Source organism: Cavia porcellus, unplaced genomic scaffold (assembly GCF_034190915.1).
Source record: "Cavia porcellus strain 051 isolate PalLab524CR breed Dunkin Hartley unplaced genomic scaffold, mCavPor4.1 scaffold_12, whole genome shotgun sequence".
Lineage (NCBI taxonomy): Eukaryota > Metazoa > Chordata > Mammalia > Rodentia > Caviidae > Cavia > Cavia porcellus.
Genome location: NW_026947495.1, coordinates 59,701,786 through 59,719,718, shown reverse-complemented (window position 1 = coordinate 59,719,718; position 17,933 = coordinate 59,701,786). Strand labels below are relative to the sequence as shown.

The 17,933-nt window shown below is 40.5% G+C and overlaps 1 protein-coding gene across 2 annotated transcripts in view; it reads left to right on the top strand.

The window, feature by feature from the left end:
• The first annotated feature begins 2,291 nt into the window (after nucleotides 1-2,291).
• Nucleotides 2,292-17,933, top strand: part of Slc25a12 (solute carrier family 25 member 12) — an 89,553-nt gene continuing 73,911 nt past the window's right edge. Inside the window, exons 1-2 of one of the 2 annotated variants that reach the window (XM_003478539.4) lie at nucleotides 2,292-2,402; nucleotides 3,313-3,366. In XM_003478539.4, coding sequence (XP_003478587.2) covers nucleotides 2,391-2,402; nucleotides 3,313-3,366 — 66 coding nt within the window. In that variant the 5' untranslated portion in view covers nucleotides 2,292-2,390. Of the gene's footprint in view, nucleotides 2,403-2,438; nucleotides 2,567-3,312; nucleotides 3,367-17,933 lie in introns of those variants that run through there. The other variant, XM_063259273.1, reaches the window with a different exon arrangement.

Sequence of the window (17,933 nt, the reverse complement as noted above, 5' to 3'; positions counted from 1 at the left end):
AACAACTGACAAAAGGAAAAGGCAGCCTGCAGGTTAGGAAAAAATATTTGCAAACCGTGTATCAGATTTATTTAAAAAAAAACTCATACAATTCTGTTGTGGTTTGGATCAAAAATGTCCCCCAAAAGCTCAAATGTTGAAGGGTTGGTTCCTAATGCAGCTACATTCAGAGGCAGAACCTTCAGGAAGGTGACTGGATCATGAACTCGCTGCTCTCATCAGGGGATTGGGTTTATAATTTGATAGCATTATTGGGGGCTGGCAGAAACTTCAGGGGGCAGGGTCTGGTTGGAGGCAACAGGAAACTAGGGGTGTGATGTGGGAGGGACATCTCGTTCCTCATCCTAGTCTCTCTGCATCTGTCTCTGTCTGTCCTAGCTGCCATGAGATGGGCAGCTTCTCTCTGCCACACCTTTTTACCCTGATGTCTTGCTGCACCACAGGTTCAGAAACAATTTCACCAGTGACAGTGGATTGAAATCTTTGAGAGAACATGAGCCAAATAAATCTTTTCCCTTTTAAATTGCTGTCCATGAGCATTTTGTCACAGTAACAGAAACAAGGGAAATATATATTATATAGTATGACATATATATGACATTCAACATCACTAATCATTCAAGAAACATAAAACCACTATGAAATACAGAGATATGCCTGTTAGGTAGCTATTACTGAAAAGGCAAAAGAAAAAACATTGGCAAGGGCACAGAGAAGATGATACTCTTAGACACTGTGATTTGGTGCAGCCATTATGGAAAACAGTATAAAGGTTCCTAAAAAGATTAAAAGGGAAATAGGATTAGTGTGGAGAAATAGGAAGCCTTGTGTGAGATTCAACACTGGGAATGTGGGGGTGATCTGGTACCTATACCTATGGATTACTGTGGTGAGCTTCAGGTGAATGTAATTTATTTGGAGGGGCTATAGAGTTCGATTAAATGTTAAAGTTGTGGAATATTTTTGTTTTTTGTTAAAAGGAGTATGCTTCGTTTAAAAAAACAAAAACAGAAAAATCCACATGTGGTTGATGTAGGGAAGAACTGATCATCTGTCCCGGTTACTTTTCTTTCATTGCTGTGACAAAACACTGCATGCCCAAAATGAAGAAAGGAAAGGTTTATTTAGCTCACTGTTTGTGGAGCTTTTGGCCCATAATCAGCTGGCTCCACGGCAGGGCAGCATGGCACAGGGATAACACTTCAAGGTGGGCAGCCAGCAAAAGCAGCAAGAGCAAAAAAAGAGGAGAGAACGAGCCTCTTTTCCTCTCTTATACTGCACACGGCATGCTCCCCTTCAGGGGGTGTAGCACTCACAGCCCTTCCACGCCCTCCTCTTGCACAGGCTCCGAATATTTATAAAGTAAGGAGCTTGGCTCCCTGCTGGGTCTTTTAGTCAAATTTTTGAACTTCTTAAATTGACACAATGTATTGACCATAACATCATCTATCTGTAAACTCCTAGAAGACAGGGATTATAACATCTTTTTAAAAGAATACATTTGTATTCTTTACAAGCAGGACTACGCCTGGCACATATAATGGATGTTCAGTAAATGTCTGAGTGAATCAGTTATATGGCCCAGTACAGTCCCAGAGACACTGTCTTGGCTCAAGCTAGAACTACCAGTTCTTAGGTAGAACTAGGAGGAAGCAAGCTGCTGGAGAATGTTTTCATGCAAAGGGGAGGACTAGCATTGTGCACCAGCCCCATGGAAGATACATGGAGTTTTCTGAAAGCGTTAGTGCTCTATTTCATTGTCCAAAGGATTTGCGTAATCAGAAAAGTCCAGCGACTAACAAACCTTTACAATAGTCCACAAAAATGTACCCGGTATATTCGCCGCATGTCAATTCAGAGGTGTATCTCTCGTTATGTTTCCTTAGGTTTTCTCCAGAGTGAGGTTCCTAACCCTTTTTATCAATATTGATATTAGCCGTCATCCACTCACTATTGTTAATGAGAATGCTCTCTGATGCTTTGAAATCTTTCTCAATATATGCCCCAAGCGTTCCTTTAAACCTCGGGAAAAAACGACTTTGGCAGCATCCTGTCCCAAAGCCACACCCAGTACGAGGCCTTGCAAACTTGGAGCTCGGCTGGCGGCGGCTCAGGAGCGGCCACCCCGCCGGCGTCGGAACCCCACAGCCCGCGCGCCGCACTTTGCAGCGGGCGCTGCGGAGCCCCTGCAACCCGCCCGCCCGGCCGCCCCGGGGCGCCGCCGCCGCCCCTGCGTCCCCAGCCTGCCGCCGCCCGGCTCATTTGCATAGGGACGCGCGCGCCCCGGAGCGGGAGGGCGGGCGCGGCCCGGGAGGCGACGCGCGCGCGCGCCCTGACAGCTCGGCCCCGCTCGCTCCCTCGCTCGCGCGTCCCCGGCTTCCGAGCACAGCATGGCGGTCAAGGTGACTCCAACTCTCCGCTGCTGCCTTTATTGCATAAGAAACATTCCGAGGGTCCTGCCTGCAGCCGCCCCACCTCTTGCCATTTCCTTCTCTGCCTCCTTCTTAGATAGCGCGTCCTGGGGCTCCGGCGGGCGGCTTGGAGCTCGCGGGGCTTGGATCCGAGGGAAGAGGATGCCCGGCGGGGGAGGGGAGGGAGGGACCGTGAGGCGGAGGGCTGGTGAGGACCGCGGGTGTGTGACGGACGGAGGAGTAGCGTCCTGTCCTAGACCCTGGGATGGCGAGCCCGCAGCTGGAGAGCGAGTGGCCAGAGCAGCCGGGGCTGCCTGGGGCATCAGTGTATTGCGGTGGGGGAGGGGGTGAGTATGGGTGACTCGGGGCCTCCGTGCAGCGGGAGGGCCGTGCTTGACGTTTGCCTTGGAGGTTGCAGGATGTTAGAAGTGTTTTATTTGTGGCGGCTGTCATGTTTTGGTTGGATGAGGAAAGAGAGGGGCGTCGAGATAATTATACGCTATGACTGGTTTTCATCGGGAAGGAAGACTGCTAGGCCATGCTGTTAATTTGGGTGTTTTAAATCTCCTGTTGCACCACTCTTGTGGGTCTCTTGATTTGAAGCTCTGTAGTTGCTACTGTGTTGCTAGTAGATGTGGAATAAAGTAGCCTTTCCTTTGCGGTTCAGGAGGAAGCACCGCCTGTAATTTGCCCTATCTTAGGCTGTTCACACCGCTCTTTAGCTCCCCAGTCTCAGATCTCCAATTTGACAGTTGTTATCAGCAATTAGGGCTTTTGGGTTGTTTTAAATTAAATGCCCTTCACCTGATAAGAGCATTGATTGTTAGCAGATGGGAACTCCAAGAGATTGCCTTGGTCTTTAGTGAAGCATTAACTAGCTCTCCTCCCTTCCCCCTTTCAGGTGCAGACTACCAAGCGAGGTGATCCTCAGGAGTTGAGAAACATATTCCTACAGGTAAATTGATTTATGGAGTGTATCTTTTACTGAAAGAAAAGGGGGGTCCAATATTTAGCCCTTTTTCAGACTTAACGTTTGAGGAATATCCTGTGTCCATGTATTTTTGCAAACATGACTGGACACGTCGTTTAAATTTTTTTACTAATGTTTGATTACAACTTTTCCTTCATATGAAGGGTTGATAAGTGGTTTTCTTGAGACCACTTTTCCCTACATGATTTAAAATGTGTAAAAGTAGACCAAAAAGAACTTCTAGTTTCCCGTGAGTACTAAGATAATATTTTAAAATGTATTGGACTTTTTGTATGATTGACAGATACAGTAACTAAAATGCTGTCTTCCTGGAAAGTTGCATAAAACTTGCCTACTTAAACAATCCTCCATGTAATAATTTTTAAGTTATGTTTCTTTTTTCCCTCTATTATATCCACGGGCCTGTGGGGGTTCATTATGAAATGTTGCTCTCAAATTCTTGAGAGGATCTAAACTTCTAAGCTTTTAGGATTAGTGACTTAGCTGTAGAGTTTTAAAAACAGTTGGCTTAGTTTTTTCATTTGCTGTTAAAAAATTTCTAAAGTTCTCTTTGGAGGAAGTTGTACTTAAGTAACTGTAAAAGGAGATGAACTAAGGTGTTTTCACTAAAGGTTGTATTTATCTCTGAAAATTTGTTTTGAGAAATTTTATTCTGGATTTGGGCTCCTGTGTAGACACTAACCTTCACCAGATTCCTGCTGGGTATTATTTTCCTCTGTAAAAATGAAAGGTGACCTTCAAGGTTCCTTCCAATTCTAAAAGTCTATGATTCTATAATTAGGAACAGATTCCAACATATGCTGATGAGCCTGGAATAGATGACATTTTTATCTAAGAGGTGGCTTCTTTAAACTATTGTTGGGGAGGAGGTGTGTAGATAGCCATGTATAAGTATAGTTCATAAAAAGGAATTAGTAAAGGCATGGATGTAGCTCATTGGTAAGTACTTGCCTAGAATGCACAAAGCCTACGTTTGATTTGCAGCACTGCTAACAAAACAAAAAAGAATTAGTTAAAATGGGAATCCTAAATTTTATGAAATCTATTAAGGGAAATACCTTTTATAGAACAAAAATAACTATAGTAGAACTTGAAATTTTTATTCTTCATAAATACTCTTTTTGTTTGTTTTGAGACAGGGTCTCGATGTGTAGTTCAGGCTGGGCTTGAGTTCACTATGTAGCCCAGGCCGGCCTCAAACTCATGGCAATACTCCTGCCTCAGCCTCCCAAGTGCTGGGATTACAGGCATGTGCCACCATCTGGCTCTTCACAAATATTCTTGAGCATATCCCAAAATATAGCAGTGCTAACTATGTCATATGATCAGACTTGGTCATTTTGTGAATTCATGTAATAGTTAATCTTATTTTCTGGATTAAGTAGGCATGGGAAAAATCAGTCAAAAAGTTAATGTAGTGAAAAGAACATTGGCTCAAGTTATGAGGAACGCTGGTGTAATTCTGAGACCTGCATTTGTCTGGCTGTTGTACCTATAGGCTAAATATTTAGTCTTCCTGATTTTATCTTCTCATGTGGACTCAGCAGGACATAAAGGAACTAGATCTTTCCAGCTTAAACTTTCCATGGAGAAAAACTTTGTAATTCTGTATGGAATTTTGTTTTGTTTTGTTTTTAGTGGGGAATGGTAAGAGATACAAGGAGAAAGGCCAGGGCTGTGTTTTGCTGTTTGACAGCTTTTAAATTTTTACATTCCATCTGACATTTTGCGTATTATCAGTATCTTTTTATGTATTACAATTTTAATTGTTTTGCAGTATTGGAGAGCAAATCCAGGGCCTCACATAGACTTATTCTGCAATTGAGTTAGGCCCCCAGCTCCTTTCTCATTATTTTAATGATACTTATTTTTATATTGAAAACCTGTGGAATCTGTAACTCCACACTTCACACTCAGTGTAGAGCACTGATTAAAGCATTATTGATGGATAAGAGAGTGACAGCATAGATATTTCCCTTCAGGAGGATATAAAGCAGCTAGAAAGATACGGGATAGGTAGGTAGGTCCACTGGAGCACAGTTACTGAGTGTGACATTAGATTTTTACCCTGGCTTAAATACTTAAAATTGTGGATACTAAAAAGCTATTGGATCCCTTTACAAAGGTTTACATGCTTATAACTCATGAATATTTAGATATAATAGAAGACAAAATACGTTCTAACTATGTATTTCTTTAGCACTAAACATATTTACCCAACTAGTTTTTTGTGTGTGGTGCTGGAGATACAGTATATATATTTGAACTCAGGACCTTGAACGTGATGGGCGGGCACTGTGCCACTGAGCCAAGTCCCCAGCCCCTCCTCCCCTTCCTCTCTCCCTCCCTTTCCCCTTTTCTTTTTTTATTTTATTCATTCCTGACAAATACTTATAAGGACTATTTGTTGCATGCCCCGTGCTTGTGTTTAGTTCAGTAATAAACACCAAATTGAATAATTCAAACAGAGAATGGAGCCAGTTCCTGATCGATGATGGACTGGTGTTGGGTGAGCCCCTCTCTGAGAGGTCTGTGCCATCTCGTGTGGCCCGTGTTGAGGAGACGAGTGCTGAAGGCAAATGCAGTCGCTGTGGTACAGCAACAAAATGGGCTTGCCCAGAACAGCGCGCCCGTGTGACAGTGATGGCGGGGAACACCGCTGACCTTTTAGGGTGCCCTACACTGGCCCAGTGCTGTGAGGACATTATGCTAATTTTCATAATCCGTGAAGTAGGGTTAGTATCCCTTTCATATACAGTTAAATGACTTGGTTAATGTCACTTATTTCACAGGTGGTATAGACCAGAGTACCCTTGAAGTTTGAATCCACACACTTTTTAAAAAATAATTCCAGATTTTATTTCCTTTTCCAATATTATCACTGTTTACTGTGGCTCAGCTGAAAAGGTACAGTAAACACAAGATCATGTCATTTAAAAAAAAAACCTTCCAGATTATCGTATTTGAAATGGAAACAAAATAATTAATTGGTTGGTTATGGCTTTAGAAGACAATGTAGAAATCCAGCATCATCTAGAAATGTTTTTCTGAAATTATTCAGAATGACTTAAGTATCACAACTCATTTGAATTGATTCTTCTTTGTCTCTTTTTTCCCCAGTTAGCACATGCTTGTAACACAGAATAATGATGTTTATTTTGGAAGATTGGTACATGCATAGAAAGTGCCTTGTTCTTTTTCAATGCCTTTATCCATGTCTTCTTTTCTCCCCTTCTCCTTCTTCTGATCCTCTTCCCTATCTCCAAGAGTTTACCTTTTACTTTCCTATCATTTCTCCTTCATGTTATTTATTTGTATTTTAGGTTTCTTATGTAAGAGAAAATGTGATGTTTAATGTGAGTATAGTTTATTTTGCTTATGATGATTCCCTCAAGTTCCACCCATTTCCTGGACATGGTGTGATTTTATTCTTTAGGGCTGACTAATATTCCGCACACTACATTTTCTTTGTCTGTTCATCTTTTCACAGGCATTTGGGCTGTTTCTAAAGCTTAGCTATAGTGAATTGTCCTGCTATAAACATGGTTATGCACATGTTACTGAAGTATTATGCCTGTAATTCTTTTGGTATATACCAAACTCATAGTTGGATCAAAAGGAAAAGAATTCTTTTTCTTTTTTTTTTTTTTCATTTTCGTTTTTCCAGTACTAGGGATTGAACGCATGACCTTTGTGCTGAGCAAGATTTCCAGGCCTTTTGAATTTTTTTTTTTTTTTTGTCTTTTTCCTTTTTATCGGTACTGGGGATTGAACTCACAACTGCCTGCTTGCAATGTAGGCGCTTATGCCGCTGAGCTAAATCCCCAGCCCCTTTTTGAATTTTTTTAGTTTTTCAGTAAGTTGTTAAATTGCCAAGACTGTCTCATTCTCCCGGAGTACTGAGTTTGTGATCTTTCTGTCTCATTCTCCCGGAGTACTGGAATTACAGGTGTGCAACCCCACGTCTGCCATGGAATTTCTAAGTAAGCTTGTTTTGAGGACTTTTCCTGCTGATTTCATTAGTGGTTGTCCTACTTTACATTCCCACCAACAAAGGCAGAGGCAGAACCCCCACTCTTTTAACCCTTTTATAGTATACAGCTTGTAGGATTTTGAAACGAACTGATTTTTGAAAGGCTGAGATATATCAGGGGCTAATGGCAGCTGTGTTTTGCTTAAGAACACAGGAAAAAATAACCCGATTATTTTAGGTGATGCAATTAAAACTGTCTTTACTCTGAAGCTAGCTGGAACAGTTGGCTGAGGAGTCTGGATTTGAAACAGTAGGGAGGCTCCTTGGGTTTCTGAGTGGGCAAATTGAAGTGGAGGATTCTGGCAGCTCTTTGTGAGTTGGATAAAGTGTGGAGAGACTGCAAGTGACTGAGGCGATCAGCTAAGAGGCTGTTGAAATACTCCATGTGAGAGATAATGACCTGGAGTGTCTGATGGCTGGGGAGATAAATGAAGGACAACACCAGTGACTTTGTAAGGAGAGAATCTATTAAATTTGGTATTAAAATTAGAAGTAAAGAAGGAATAGTGGACCTAGCATTTTGGGGATAGATGTTAATTGATCAGACATCCATTTGGGGAATTTTTGCATGGAAGGTGGGCAGGGCTTGATTACTAAGTAAATGCAACCACTAAGTTAAAGTTGGATTTGGACATATACAAATGGGTCCAGGTAGTAGATGAATCCTTATGGCTGGGAGGATTCAGTGCAAACAGGGACAGAGGCCCAGGTGATGTACAGGAGACAGTCATGACTGCAGTGGAAAGGCAGAGGACTAGAGAGAATAGTTCCACAGGAGCTTCAAGGGGGGATTTTACAAAAAGGGTTAGTCTAGTTAAAATATGTTCTGTTTTCTTTATGACTTGGTTTTCGTAGGACTTGGGCATCATTTGATTTCACGATCATCTTTGCTGTTTAAAGACTACCAAGAGAAGATTTAAGTTTAAATTTTAGAATACAGTTGAAAGCTTTTCTCTATAAAATTTATTTTTTTTGGTACCGGCAGTTGAACTCTGCTGCTGAGTTACATCCCTGGCCATCTCTGTAAAATTTAGATCCGTGATTATTGGCCGTCTAACTTCACACAATGTAGCTTGAGTCAGTATTTTTTTTTTTTCTTTTTGGTACTAGGAATTGAACTCAGGACCTTGCCCTTGCCAGACAGGCGCTCATGCCACTGAGCTGTATCCCCAGCTAGAGTCAGTTGTTCTGTAGAGCAGTGAACTCATCTTTTGAAAACAGAACTCAGTTTAGTGGAATTATATGTGTGAGCTCATAGGGACTTTATGAATAAAACATTATATTGATTATAGGGAGATAGAATAATTGTTTTCTGTGTTTTTTGTTTCTCAAGCTTTGATGAACTGTGTTTTCTATTAGTTGAACAAAAAAGTATTCACCAAGAGTCTATTTTTTCCCATTCCACCTCCACCAAGTTCATGAACCTGGAGCACAACACATGAGTTCTGGTGTGTTTGGCTGTGCTGTAACTTTACAACCCGTTGTTATGTTAAGGTTTTACTGTTCCTACCTTTATAACTCTCCTGTCTTTTTTTGTTTGTTTGTTTTGCACTCGCCAGGCAGACGCTTACGCTGCTGAGCTGAATCCCCGGCCCTGGAACTGTGTTTCTTGATTTATCTCTTTCTTGTTTTGCCTCTCACCCGCGCACTAGGACTGGCCCGGTTCTGCTAAGTCAGGTGTGCAGCAGCGGAAGGCTCTGCTAGGAGCAGTGCGCAGGCAGACGAGGTGGGGACATCAGGGCTGTGACGGGCTATGGATCCTAAAAAATGTTAGACTGAAGACTTAATTTTGTCTGTTCCTTGTGGCAGCATACTTTTGTAAAAAACAAAAAAAACCCCTTTAAAGTCAATGTTTAAAAGATCCCCTAAATGTTTTTAGTTGATAGATAGGCTGTGTTCTTCGTTTAACAATGCGTCATGTTAATGTATATTAAAGCTATATAACTATGTACCAGACCAAAAATCTACTACCATGTAGAACTCAGTGTCATCTTGACCCTGTTCTTTTCTTCATTAGTGCCAGTGTAACAAAGATCATATCCTAGATAAATTTTTTTGTCTTGTGTAGATAAAAGAAGTGAATGATGCGGATATAAAACAAAGAGTGATTATTCCTTAAGGTTTTTAGGAACATTAATTTTTTAGTGGAAAAATGTCATTAGATTCAATATATATTTGTGTACACACTTCGTACTTACTTTTTTTGTACTGGGAATCGAACTCAGGACCTCGCACCTGCAGAGCAGGTGTTGTGCACTGAGCTATAGCCCTGGCCCTCTTTTTTTTTTTTTTTCTATAGCCCTGGCCCTCTTTGCTTTTTTTCTTTTTCCTAAACCAGTAGGCTAGAGATGTGTAGGGAACTTAACAGGGCTTGTAGCGAGGGACTGTTCTTTTTTTGGGATATGCATTCCAGCTGTGTTTCCAAAAATATGGAGTGTGTACCCCTATATTAGAGTTGCTGTAAGATTATTAAGGGTGAACGCATCTACTGAAGCCAAAATGTGAAAACAACAGTGTTCTCATTACTATATTTGTAGAAACAAAGGCTCTTTGGAAAGGAGTCTGGCAGTGGCTTAAAACGAAAGTAAACAGGCAGTGGGTGTAGCTCTGTGGTAGGCCCTCACCTGCCATTGTGAGGCGCTGCTGGGAATTCAAGCAAGAATGAGAGAGAGGTTGAAGGAGAGGGAAGGTGGGAAAAAGGGATAAAGATGAAAGTATTTAAACAAAAAGGCCTATTTTTAGGATCTTTATTCCAGAAAAATAATATTCTTAACAATATATATATATATGTAAGTACACAAACTTGCTAACCACAATGCTCATTTTTTTCCAAAAAAAAAGTGCTATCAAAGAGAAGTGGTAGAGGGGCTGGGGATTTAGCTCAGCGGCATAAGCTCCTGCCTTGCGAGCAGGCAGTCGTGAGTTCGATCCCCGGTACCGATAAAAACGAAAAAGACAAAAAAAAAAAAAAAAAAAAAAAAAAGTGGTAGAAAGATTATGGAATAACTATACCATAGAATATTACACAGATACTAAAGAGGATGAGTTAGTTCACACCAGCCAGTTAGGGAATTTCTTATTTTTTGGGGGAGGGGGTTGGTTTTTTGATACAAAGTCTTGCTATGTAGCTCAAACTGGCCTTGAACTCGTGAAGATCTTCCTGCCTCAGCCTCCCAAGTACTGGGACTATAGGTGTGTGCTACCATGCCCAGCTTGGTTAGGAATTTCTAAAGTACTATTAAGTAAAACAAGAAAATGGAGACATTTTCTTTTTTTGTATGTAGCAAGGTTTTGTCTTATAAAATAAAGACACTTCATAAATGTTTTTGTATATGTATTTACACCCAAATATATGTTTGTGTATGACTCAGCATTGAGAAAGGTATGGAAGGATAGATAGTAGATTAACTTGTTTAAGAGAGAAACGAAGAGGAAAATAAAAATGGTTTCAATTTATGTATTAAACTTTGACCAGGTAAATAATTCTAAACATTCTGGGCATGGTGGTGCACACCTATAATCTTAGCAGTGGGGAGGCTGAGGCAGGAGGGTTGCTGTGAGTTTTAGGTCAGCTTGGGCTACATAAGTGATTCGAGGCTGGCCTGCACTACATAGCAGGACCCTCTCTCCAAAAAGGTAAATAAATAAAAATTAATAAATTAAATCATTTCAAAAGTGAGAATTTATTCAAACACTGCAAGGAGGCTTCATAGTGTAAATTGGGTCAAATAACAGTCTGGGTACACAGAGCAGTCCAGTTGAGAGTTTTCACCATTTCTCTAGAATGTAGGAACTGCAGATGATAGCCATTGTCTTTAAGGAAGCATCGTAAATGGTTACTGTTTTCTTTTTTTTCTGTTTTCATTTTAAAAAGTCTTAGAAATTAATGGTAGACTATCACCATAATGAGACTGTGTCTTTAACTTTTCACAAGGATTGAAAAATCATGGCAAAGATAAGAAATCTAGTGTTTTAAAATACCATCTTATGTCCTATTCCGAATCAAGATATATATGTATTTTCTGGCAGCGCTTGCATTTGAACCCTGGAATCAATACATTTTAGGTTGTCTGGTATGTGCCATGCTATGCCCTACAAGTTTCTACCTTTATAGACATAAGGTGAAGAAATTCAGTGAAGGTGGGGATAAGAGAGGAATTCGCTGTAGGTGGAGACTCACAAAGGTGAGACAGACAAAAAGTCTACAAATTTAAAAAATTACAGATTATGACAACTATGTGGCATGATCAAAATACGTGATGTATGTTTACATTTTAAACATTATTACAATAAAAGATAAACTGCCATTCTTCTCCCTCCAAATGCTCCCCCTTGCTTGGAATGCACATTTTCAATTGTTCTTACTACTTCCTAAAGTGGTTCTGGGAGTCCTCGTTCATGTTATTATGAGGTATGATCAAAAACATGGTGGCTGCTGCACCTGCGTGCCATCCAACTGAAAGACAGTTTGGTGAACGCACTCCAGTGTCGCCACCCACCGGATTCACAGGATCCTCTACCATGCAACTTCTGGCTCTCCCCAAAGTCAAAATTGCCATGAAAGGTAGCTGTGATGAATCAGTTCAGAGTACTGAGACAGGCATGACAGTTCAACTAAAGATAATCACAAAAGAGAACTTTCAGAATTGCTTCAGAGGGCGACAAGAACCTCAGACAGTGTGTTCAACATGGCAGCAAGGGTTTTGAGGGCAAATTAAGAGCAATGTGACGTGGGGCTGGGGATTTAGCGCAGCAGCATAAGCGCCTGCCTTGCAAGCAGGCAGTCGTGAGTTCGATCCCTGGTACTGATAAAAAGGAAAAAGACCAAAAAAAAAAAAAAAAAAAAAAAAAAAAAGAGCAATGTGACTTTTAAATTTTTTATTTTTTAAATTTAAAAAATGATTTTATTTTAAAATTTTTTAGTACTGGCTTGAACTCACACTAGCCAGGCAGGTGCTTGTGCCACTAAACTACATCACTGGCCCATAAATTTTTAAAAGAAGAAACACTTACTATATTTTTTGATCATAAACAGTGATAAGGGCCACCATGTTTTATCCTTTTCCAAGAGGATGGTCAGTGAATTCTGAGGTGGTGATGTTAGAATTGAGGACTAAATAGTAAGAAACAGGCAGATGTTTGAGAGAATTCCAAAGAGATAGCTCCTGTGTGCTTAGGCGTGGATGTAGAAAGTGGTTTGATACCAGATGTTCAGCAAATAGGAAGGAGACCACTGAACATGAAGCGTCAGTGTATGAGGAGATAAATGGCCAGTTAGAGCTCAGCTGAAAGGAGACACGTTGAGCAGGACCTTGTGTGTAGACCCGGGTGGGAGGAAGAGTTTGATTTTTTAATTTTTTGACAGTGTAGAAGCTAATAAAGAGTTTTTGCCTTTCATTTTGAAAGTAGAATGATTGAGCTTACAGTGTAAAGATGTCATCTCGATTTGTAACTGTTCTTTACACTTCTGTGCTTCTTGCTCTGAGTAGACTGTGAGTCTTCCAGTTTTGTCCGTCTGATCTGTCTGTGTTGCTCTTACAACACTGTGACCTGGATGGAACTCTTTCCTTCCAGGCGGTAGCAGGATGTAGCTGAAGTCTGTGTGGGCTTTGTGGTCTAACTTAGATTCGAACCCTTGTTTGACCCCTTTTTCTTAGTGGCTTTTCCCTTAGTTTTGGAACCTGTTTTCTCATCTAAGATGGAACCACTACACATAACAAAAGGAATGTTACAAAGATTAAATGAAGTGACATGTCAACTCTTCCTAACATATGGAGAACCAAATAAAATTTAGTTTTTCGTCTCCTTTTTCCCTGAGTTAGAATGAGGACTTCCCTTTTCTTTTTTTCTTTGTCTTCCCTAGATAACTATGCTAGACCTAATAATGTGACTAAGATATTAATTAGGCATGTAAGAGTACATGCATGTAATCAATTGTTAATCACATTTTTGAGCCATGCAAAGATCTTCACAAATTCCCATATTCAGAAATAAGTTATTTCTCTAAAGTCTGTAAAGTTCCAGAAGAGGCATAGTCATAGTGTAAGGCTCGTAGAACCAACAGACTGAGGCAGGTGTTCGCAGAATTTTTTCCCAAATCTTCAGTTGCCTCCTCTGGACCACAGAAGAGTAATAGTCCAACCACAGACTCAGAAATAACAGGACACAGACTTGTCATTTATTTTTTTGTGTGTAAAATTCTTTTTTATATCGGTACCAGGGATCGAACTTACGACCACCTGCTTGCAAGGCAGGTGCTTATACCGCTGAGCTAAATCCCCAGCCCCGTGTGTAAAATGATTCATTTAATCACTATCTCCGGTCTGTCCAGAGTTTAGTACTGTGGAAATTTTTGAAGTATCTTCCAGTGCAATCCTTGGAATGGCCAGTATTAACTTCTAGAGCTGGAAGAAGTACCTGTTTTGAAGATACATTAGTCAAGACAGTTTCCATCTTAACTGACAAAAATTCAGTCACACTTGACTGGGTCCAGAATGTACGGATTTTAGCCAGTACTTGATGGGGAACTTAACTAACGTCAGAATCACATATATCTCCTTTTTTGGTTTCCTTTTCTTTGGCTTTATTTTCAGTTTTGTTCTATGGAGAAGCCCTAGGTTAAAAGCAGGTCAGCGTTTTCCCTAATTTCTAGTTTAAGCCTAGGAATTATTGCCCAACCCCCAAACAGTACCAGATGGGTACAGTTGTCTCAGGGAGTAGATTGAGGATCACAAGCTCACCTTTGGAGCTGTTGAGTCTGCCCCGCTAGAATCACCTGTGTAAACTGAGAGTTGGGAAGGGAGGCCATTCTTTTTGTGTGGGTATGGGGAATTCAACCCAGGACTTGCCCTTGCCAGGCAGGCATTGTGCTGCTGAGCTATATTCCTGCCCCAGGGAGGCATATCTTAAAGGAAAATTAGCATGCAGTTTTCAGAAGGAGCAAAGAAAACTGGCTGGGGTGAAAACAACAAATGTATGTATGCAGCATGTAGGAAACCTGGAGACCTAGCAGGGAGGGTAGGGGACAGGTATGGGAAGAGTTTCTGGGCCGTCCGAGGGTTTCCCTAAGGTCACACTGCTGGGTTCAGCAGTGCTCTTGCTAGTGCTGCTTTCATATTACCTGCAAAAATACGTGGTGTAGTAGAAAGATATGGAGAATACTTCACACAAATATCTTACTATAAAAGATTCGTTGCCATTAATCCCCTTCAAAGTTACCACCCTCCCCCTTCAGACGCACTGGCCCTGCAGTCCTTGCCGCTTTCTGAAGCTGGTCTGGAGTCCTTTCTGGGAATGTCTTTAGTGGGCTGTTGTAGCTGCCTCGATGTCCTGAATCACTTCAAAATGATTACCTTTCATGGTCATTTTGACTTTGGAAAGAGCCGATCTGGGGAATAAGGTGAGGAGGACACACTGGACTGTTGTTATGAGCCTTGTCTCGCGTGGCTTTTGGCAGCCGCACTCACCACACTTCTGTTCACTTCTCGTAAAAACGCTAAGGAAAGAGGACTTTCAAAACTGCTTCAGAAAGTGGCGAGAACAAGGGTGTGAGCGCTTGGTTTGAAGTGAGGGGCGGGTCTTGGAGGGGATTAATGACAGTGTGTCTTTTATGCAATACATTTTCAAGAAATCCAAACATTAACCATATTATTTTGGCCATACAAGTGAAAGGACCGTGAATAATGAACCAAAATTAGGATCTCTGAAGATGAAATGTCACCTTACTCTTTCTGTAGATACCTCTACTCTTTCTAGTGGTTTCTTCCCTCTCCTGAATGTTGTTCTTGTGTGTTCCCTACCCTCTCATGCTGTGACTCATTATTTTGAGCAACTGTGTTCAACACAGATAGCTACTGATTGTCCAAAAGGAGGCAGATACAATTCTGGGGGCTAGAGATCTGGGTTGAGTAAGACATCCCAGTTCTTAAAGGACTCAAGCCCAAGCCACTTAAATTACACATTCAAGCATGTCCCCTGCCTCCAAGGAATCTCACTTTATTGCCCAGGCTGGTCTCACCTTACCCAGCCATCACTGTGCTTAACTCACATATACAATTAAAAAACAAAAGGTAGAAACTTCTGTAGAAAGGGAAGGCTTAAAGTCCTGCCCCCAAATCCCAGTAATTTCCTGCCACCTAAAAGGTAGTGGCTTTTTTTTTTTTTATCGGTACCAGGGATCGAACTCATGACCGTGCGCTTGCAAGGCAGGCGCTTATGCCACTGAGCTGAATCCCCAGCCCTAATGGTTTCTCTTAGTTGGTTTCTTTCAGTCTTTTTCCCCAAGCATTTACTTAGAAGAGTAAAGGGTTTGTGATTTTAAAAAAACAAACAAACAAACAACATAGGTAATAATGCCTAAAGCTTATTGGGTTACTGTTATGTTTTAGGCAGTTTTTTATGTGTTTTGTACAAATCATATTTAATCTCAGAACAATTCTAAGGGTAGGTACTATTGGTGTTCTGTTCATTTGCAGTGCTGTGGATCAAACCCACAGCCTCAGAAATGGTAGACAAGTGTGTTACTGTTAAGTCATACCCGTCCGTAGCTCACACCTTTCTCTTGTTCTGGGGATTGAACGGGCTCCATACTGAGCTGCACCCTTAGTCTGTTTTTTTTTTTTTTAATCTTTTTTGTACCAGGAATTGAACTCATAACCTCACGCTTGCAAGGCAGGCACTGTGCCACCGAGCTACATTTCCAGCCACCCACCTTTTTAATCTTGAGATAGGATTTCATTAAGTTGCCCAAGTACGGCTCAAACTTGAGATCCACCTGGTGGTGGAATTACAGGCATGTATCTCCACACCTAGCTCGTTTATTATTATTTTTGTTTTTTGGTGCTGGAGATTGAACTCAAAGCCTCATACAAACCAAACACTTGCTCTGCCTTTGACTTACTTCCCCAGCCCTAGTATTTCCATTTTATAGCTTAAGAAATAGCTTCAGGAAGATGACTAACTTGCTCAAGGTGATACAGTAAATGAAGTAAACTTCCTGTATGTATTTTAATGCACTTTTTGAAATATTGTTTGGAGATACAAAGTGTTAGTATATACAGAATCATCCTGTTTTTTCCTGTAGTCTTTATTTTAGCTTTTAATTTTTAGTATATATTTGCTGTACGTAATGTTTACATTCCTCATGTGGAGTTGGGACGTGTACATAACACATCTTTTTTTTTTTTTAAATTGGTACCGGGAATCGAACTCACCACCGCCTGCTTGCAAGGCAGGTTCTTATGCATTTAGCTAAATCCCCAGCCCTACATAACACATCTTAATTCCTTGTTTAATCTGTTTTCTCTCTCCTCCCCCAACCCTTGATTCCCTTCTTATTTGAGAAACATCTGTCTCCCTATTTCCTATTATCTATCCTATTTATTTTGCTCTTTATATTTTGGGTTTCTCATATAAGAAGAATCATATGATATTTAAATGTATATGTCTAATTTATTCTACTTTATGGTCTCAAGATGAATCCTGATTATGGAAAATGTCACATATGAATTTATAGAAAATAGTATAATTTTCCAATTATGGCTAATCTTGCTTCATCTACATTGCTGGCCTATTTTGAAGCAGTTCCTAGATGCTATGTTTTTGCATATATAAATACTTAACTATGTGTTCCTAAAAGAAGTGACACTGAAAAACCATACAATTATTGCACCTAAAAAATACATTAATATCATTAATTTCTATTCAGTGTTCAAATTGCCCTGATTGTTTTTTATTTTTGGAATAACTTTATTAAAAATGGCATCAGGCCAGATTTTTACACTCATTTTGTTGGTCTGTCTCCCAGATCTTTTAATTCTTTTTGCTCCCCATCAGGATGAAGGTCTTCCTTGCTCTATGGCAAAAATGTTGGTATTTAATCAAGGTTTGTGAACATTAAACATTCTGTCCCCCAAGGAGCTGTACCTTGACTGTCAGAGAGATGATTTGTCCAGGCTTATAATATATGTGCTCTTTGAGTGTTCCCATGGTTACTTAGACCAAGAGAGCGAAGTATTTATTTAAAGAACAATGTAAATTAATTATTCAACTTAATCTGCCCTGGGAAGTATTCTAGTTCCGGTTATTGAGTAGTCTGGGGCCATTATTTTATTTCCAAGGTTTTTGATCATTTTGTGAGGGAACATTGCTTTGGAAGCCCTAGTTTATTATGGTAGCTTTGGTTGATTTCAGTGTTTAATGAGGCTGTCATACTCCCCACTCTGTTAGGAATTCCATTGTCCAGGGGTAGCTGACATAGGACTTGCCACATTAGATAGCGAAAATACTTGATATTTTTATTTTTAAAAGTCTTTTTTCTTGAAAATATGTTAAAAAGAAGAAACTCAGCATTTCATAGAACCATTCTGAGTAAGAAAAGCAGGGTCATGAAGAATTTTCCTTGTAAAATCAAGTAGGAGGTTGTTTTTTGTGAACATGAAAGATATAGAAGACTGCTTTTTCCCTAATGCTCATGTGTTTGATTTCAGTAATATTGGAA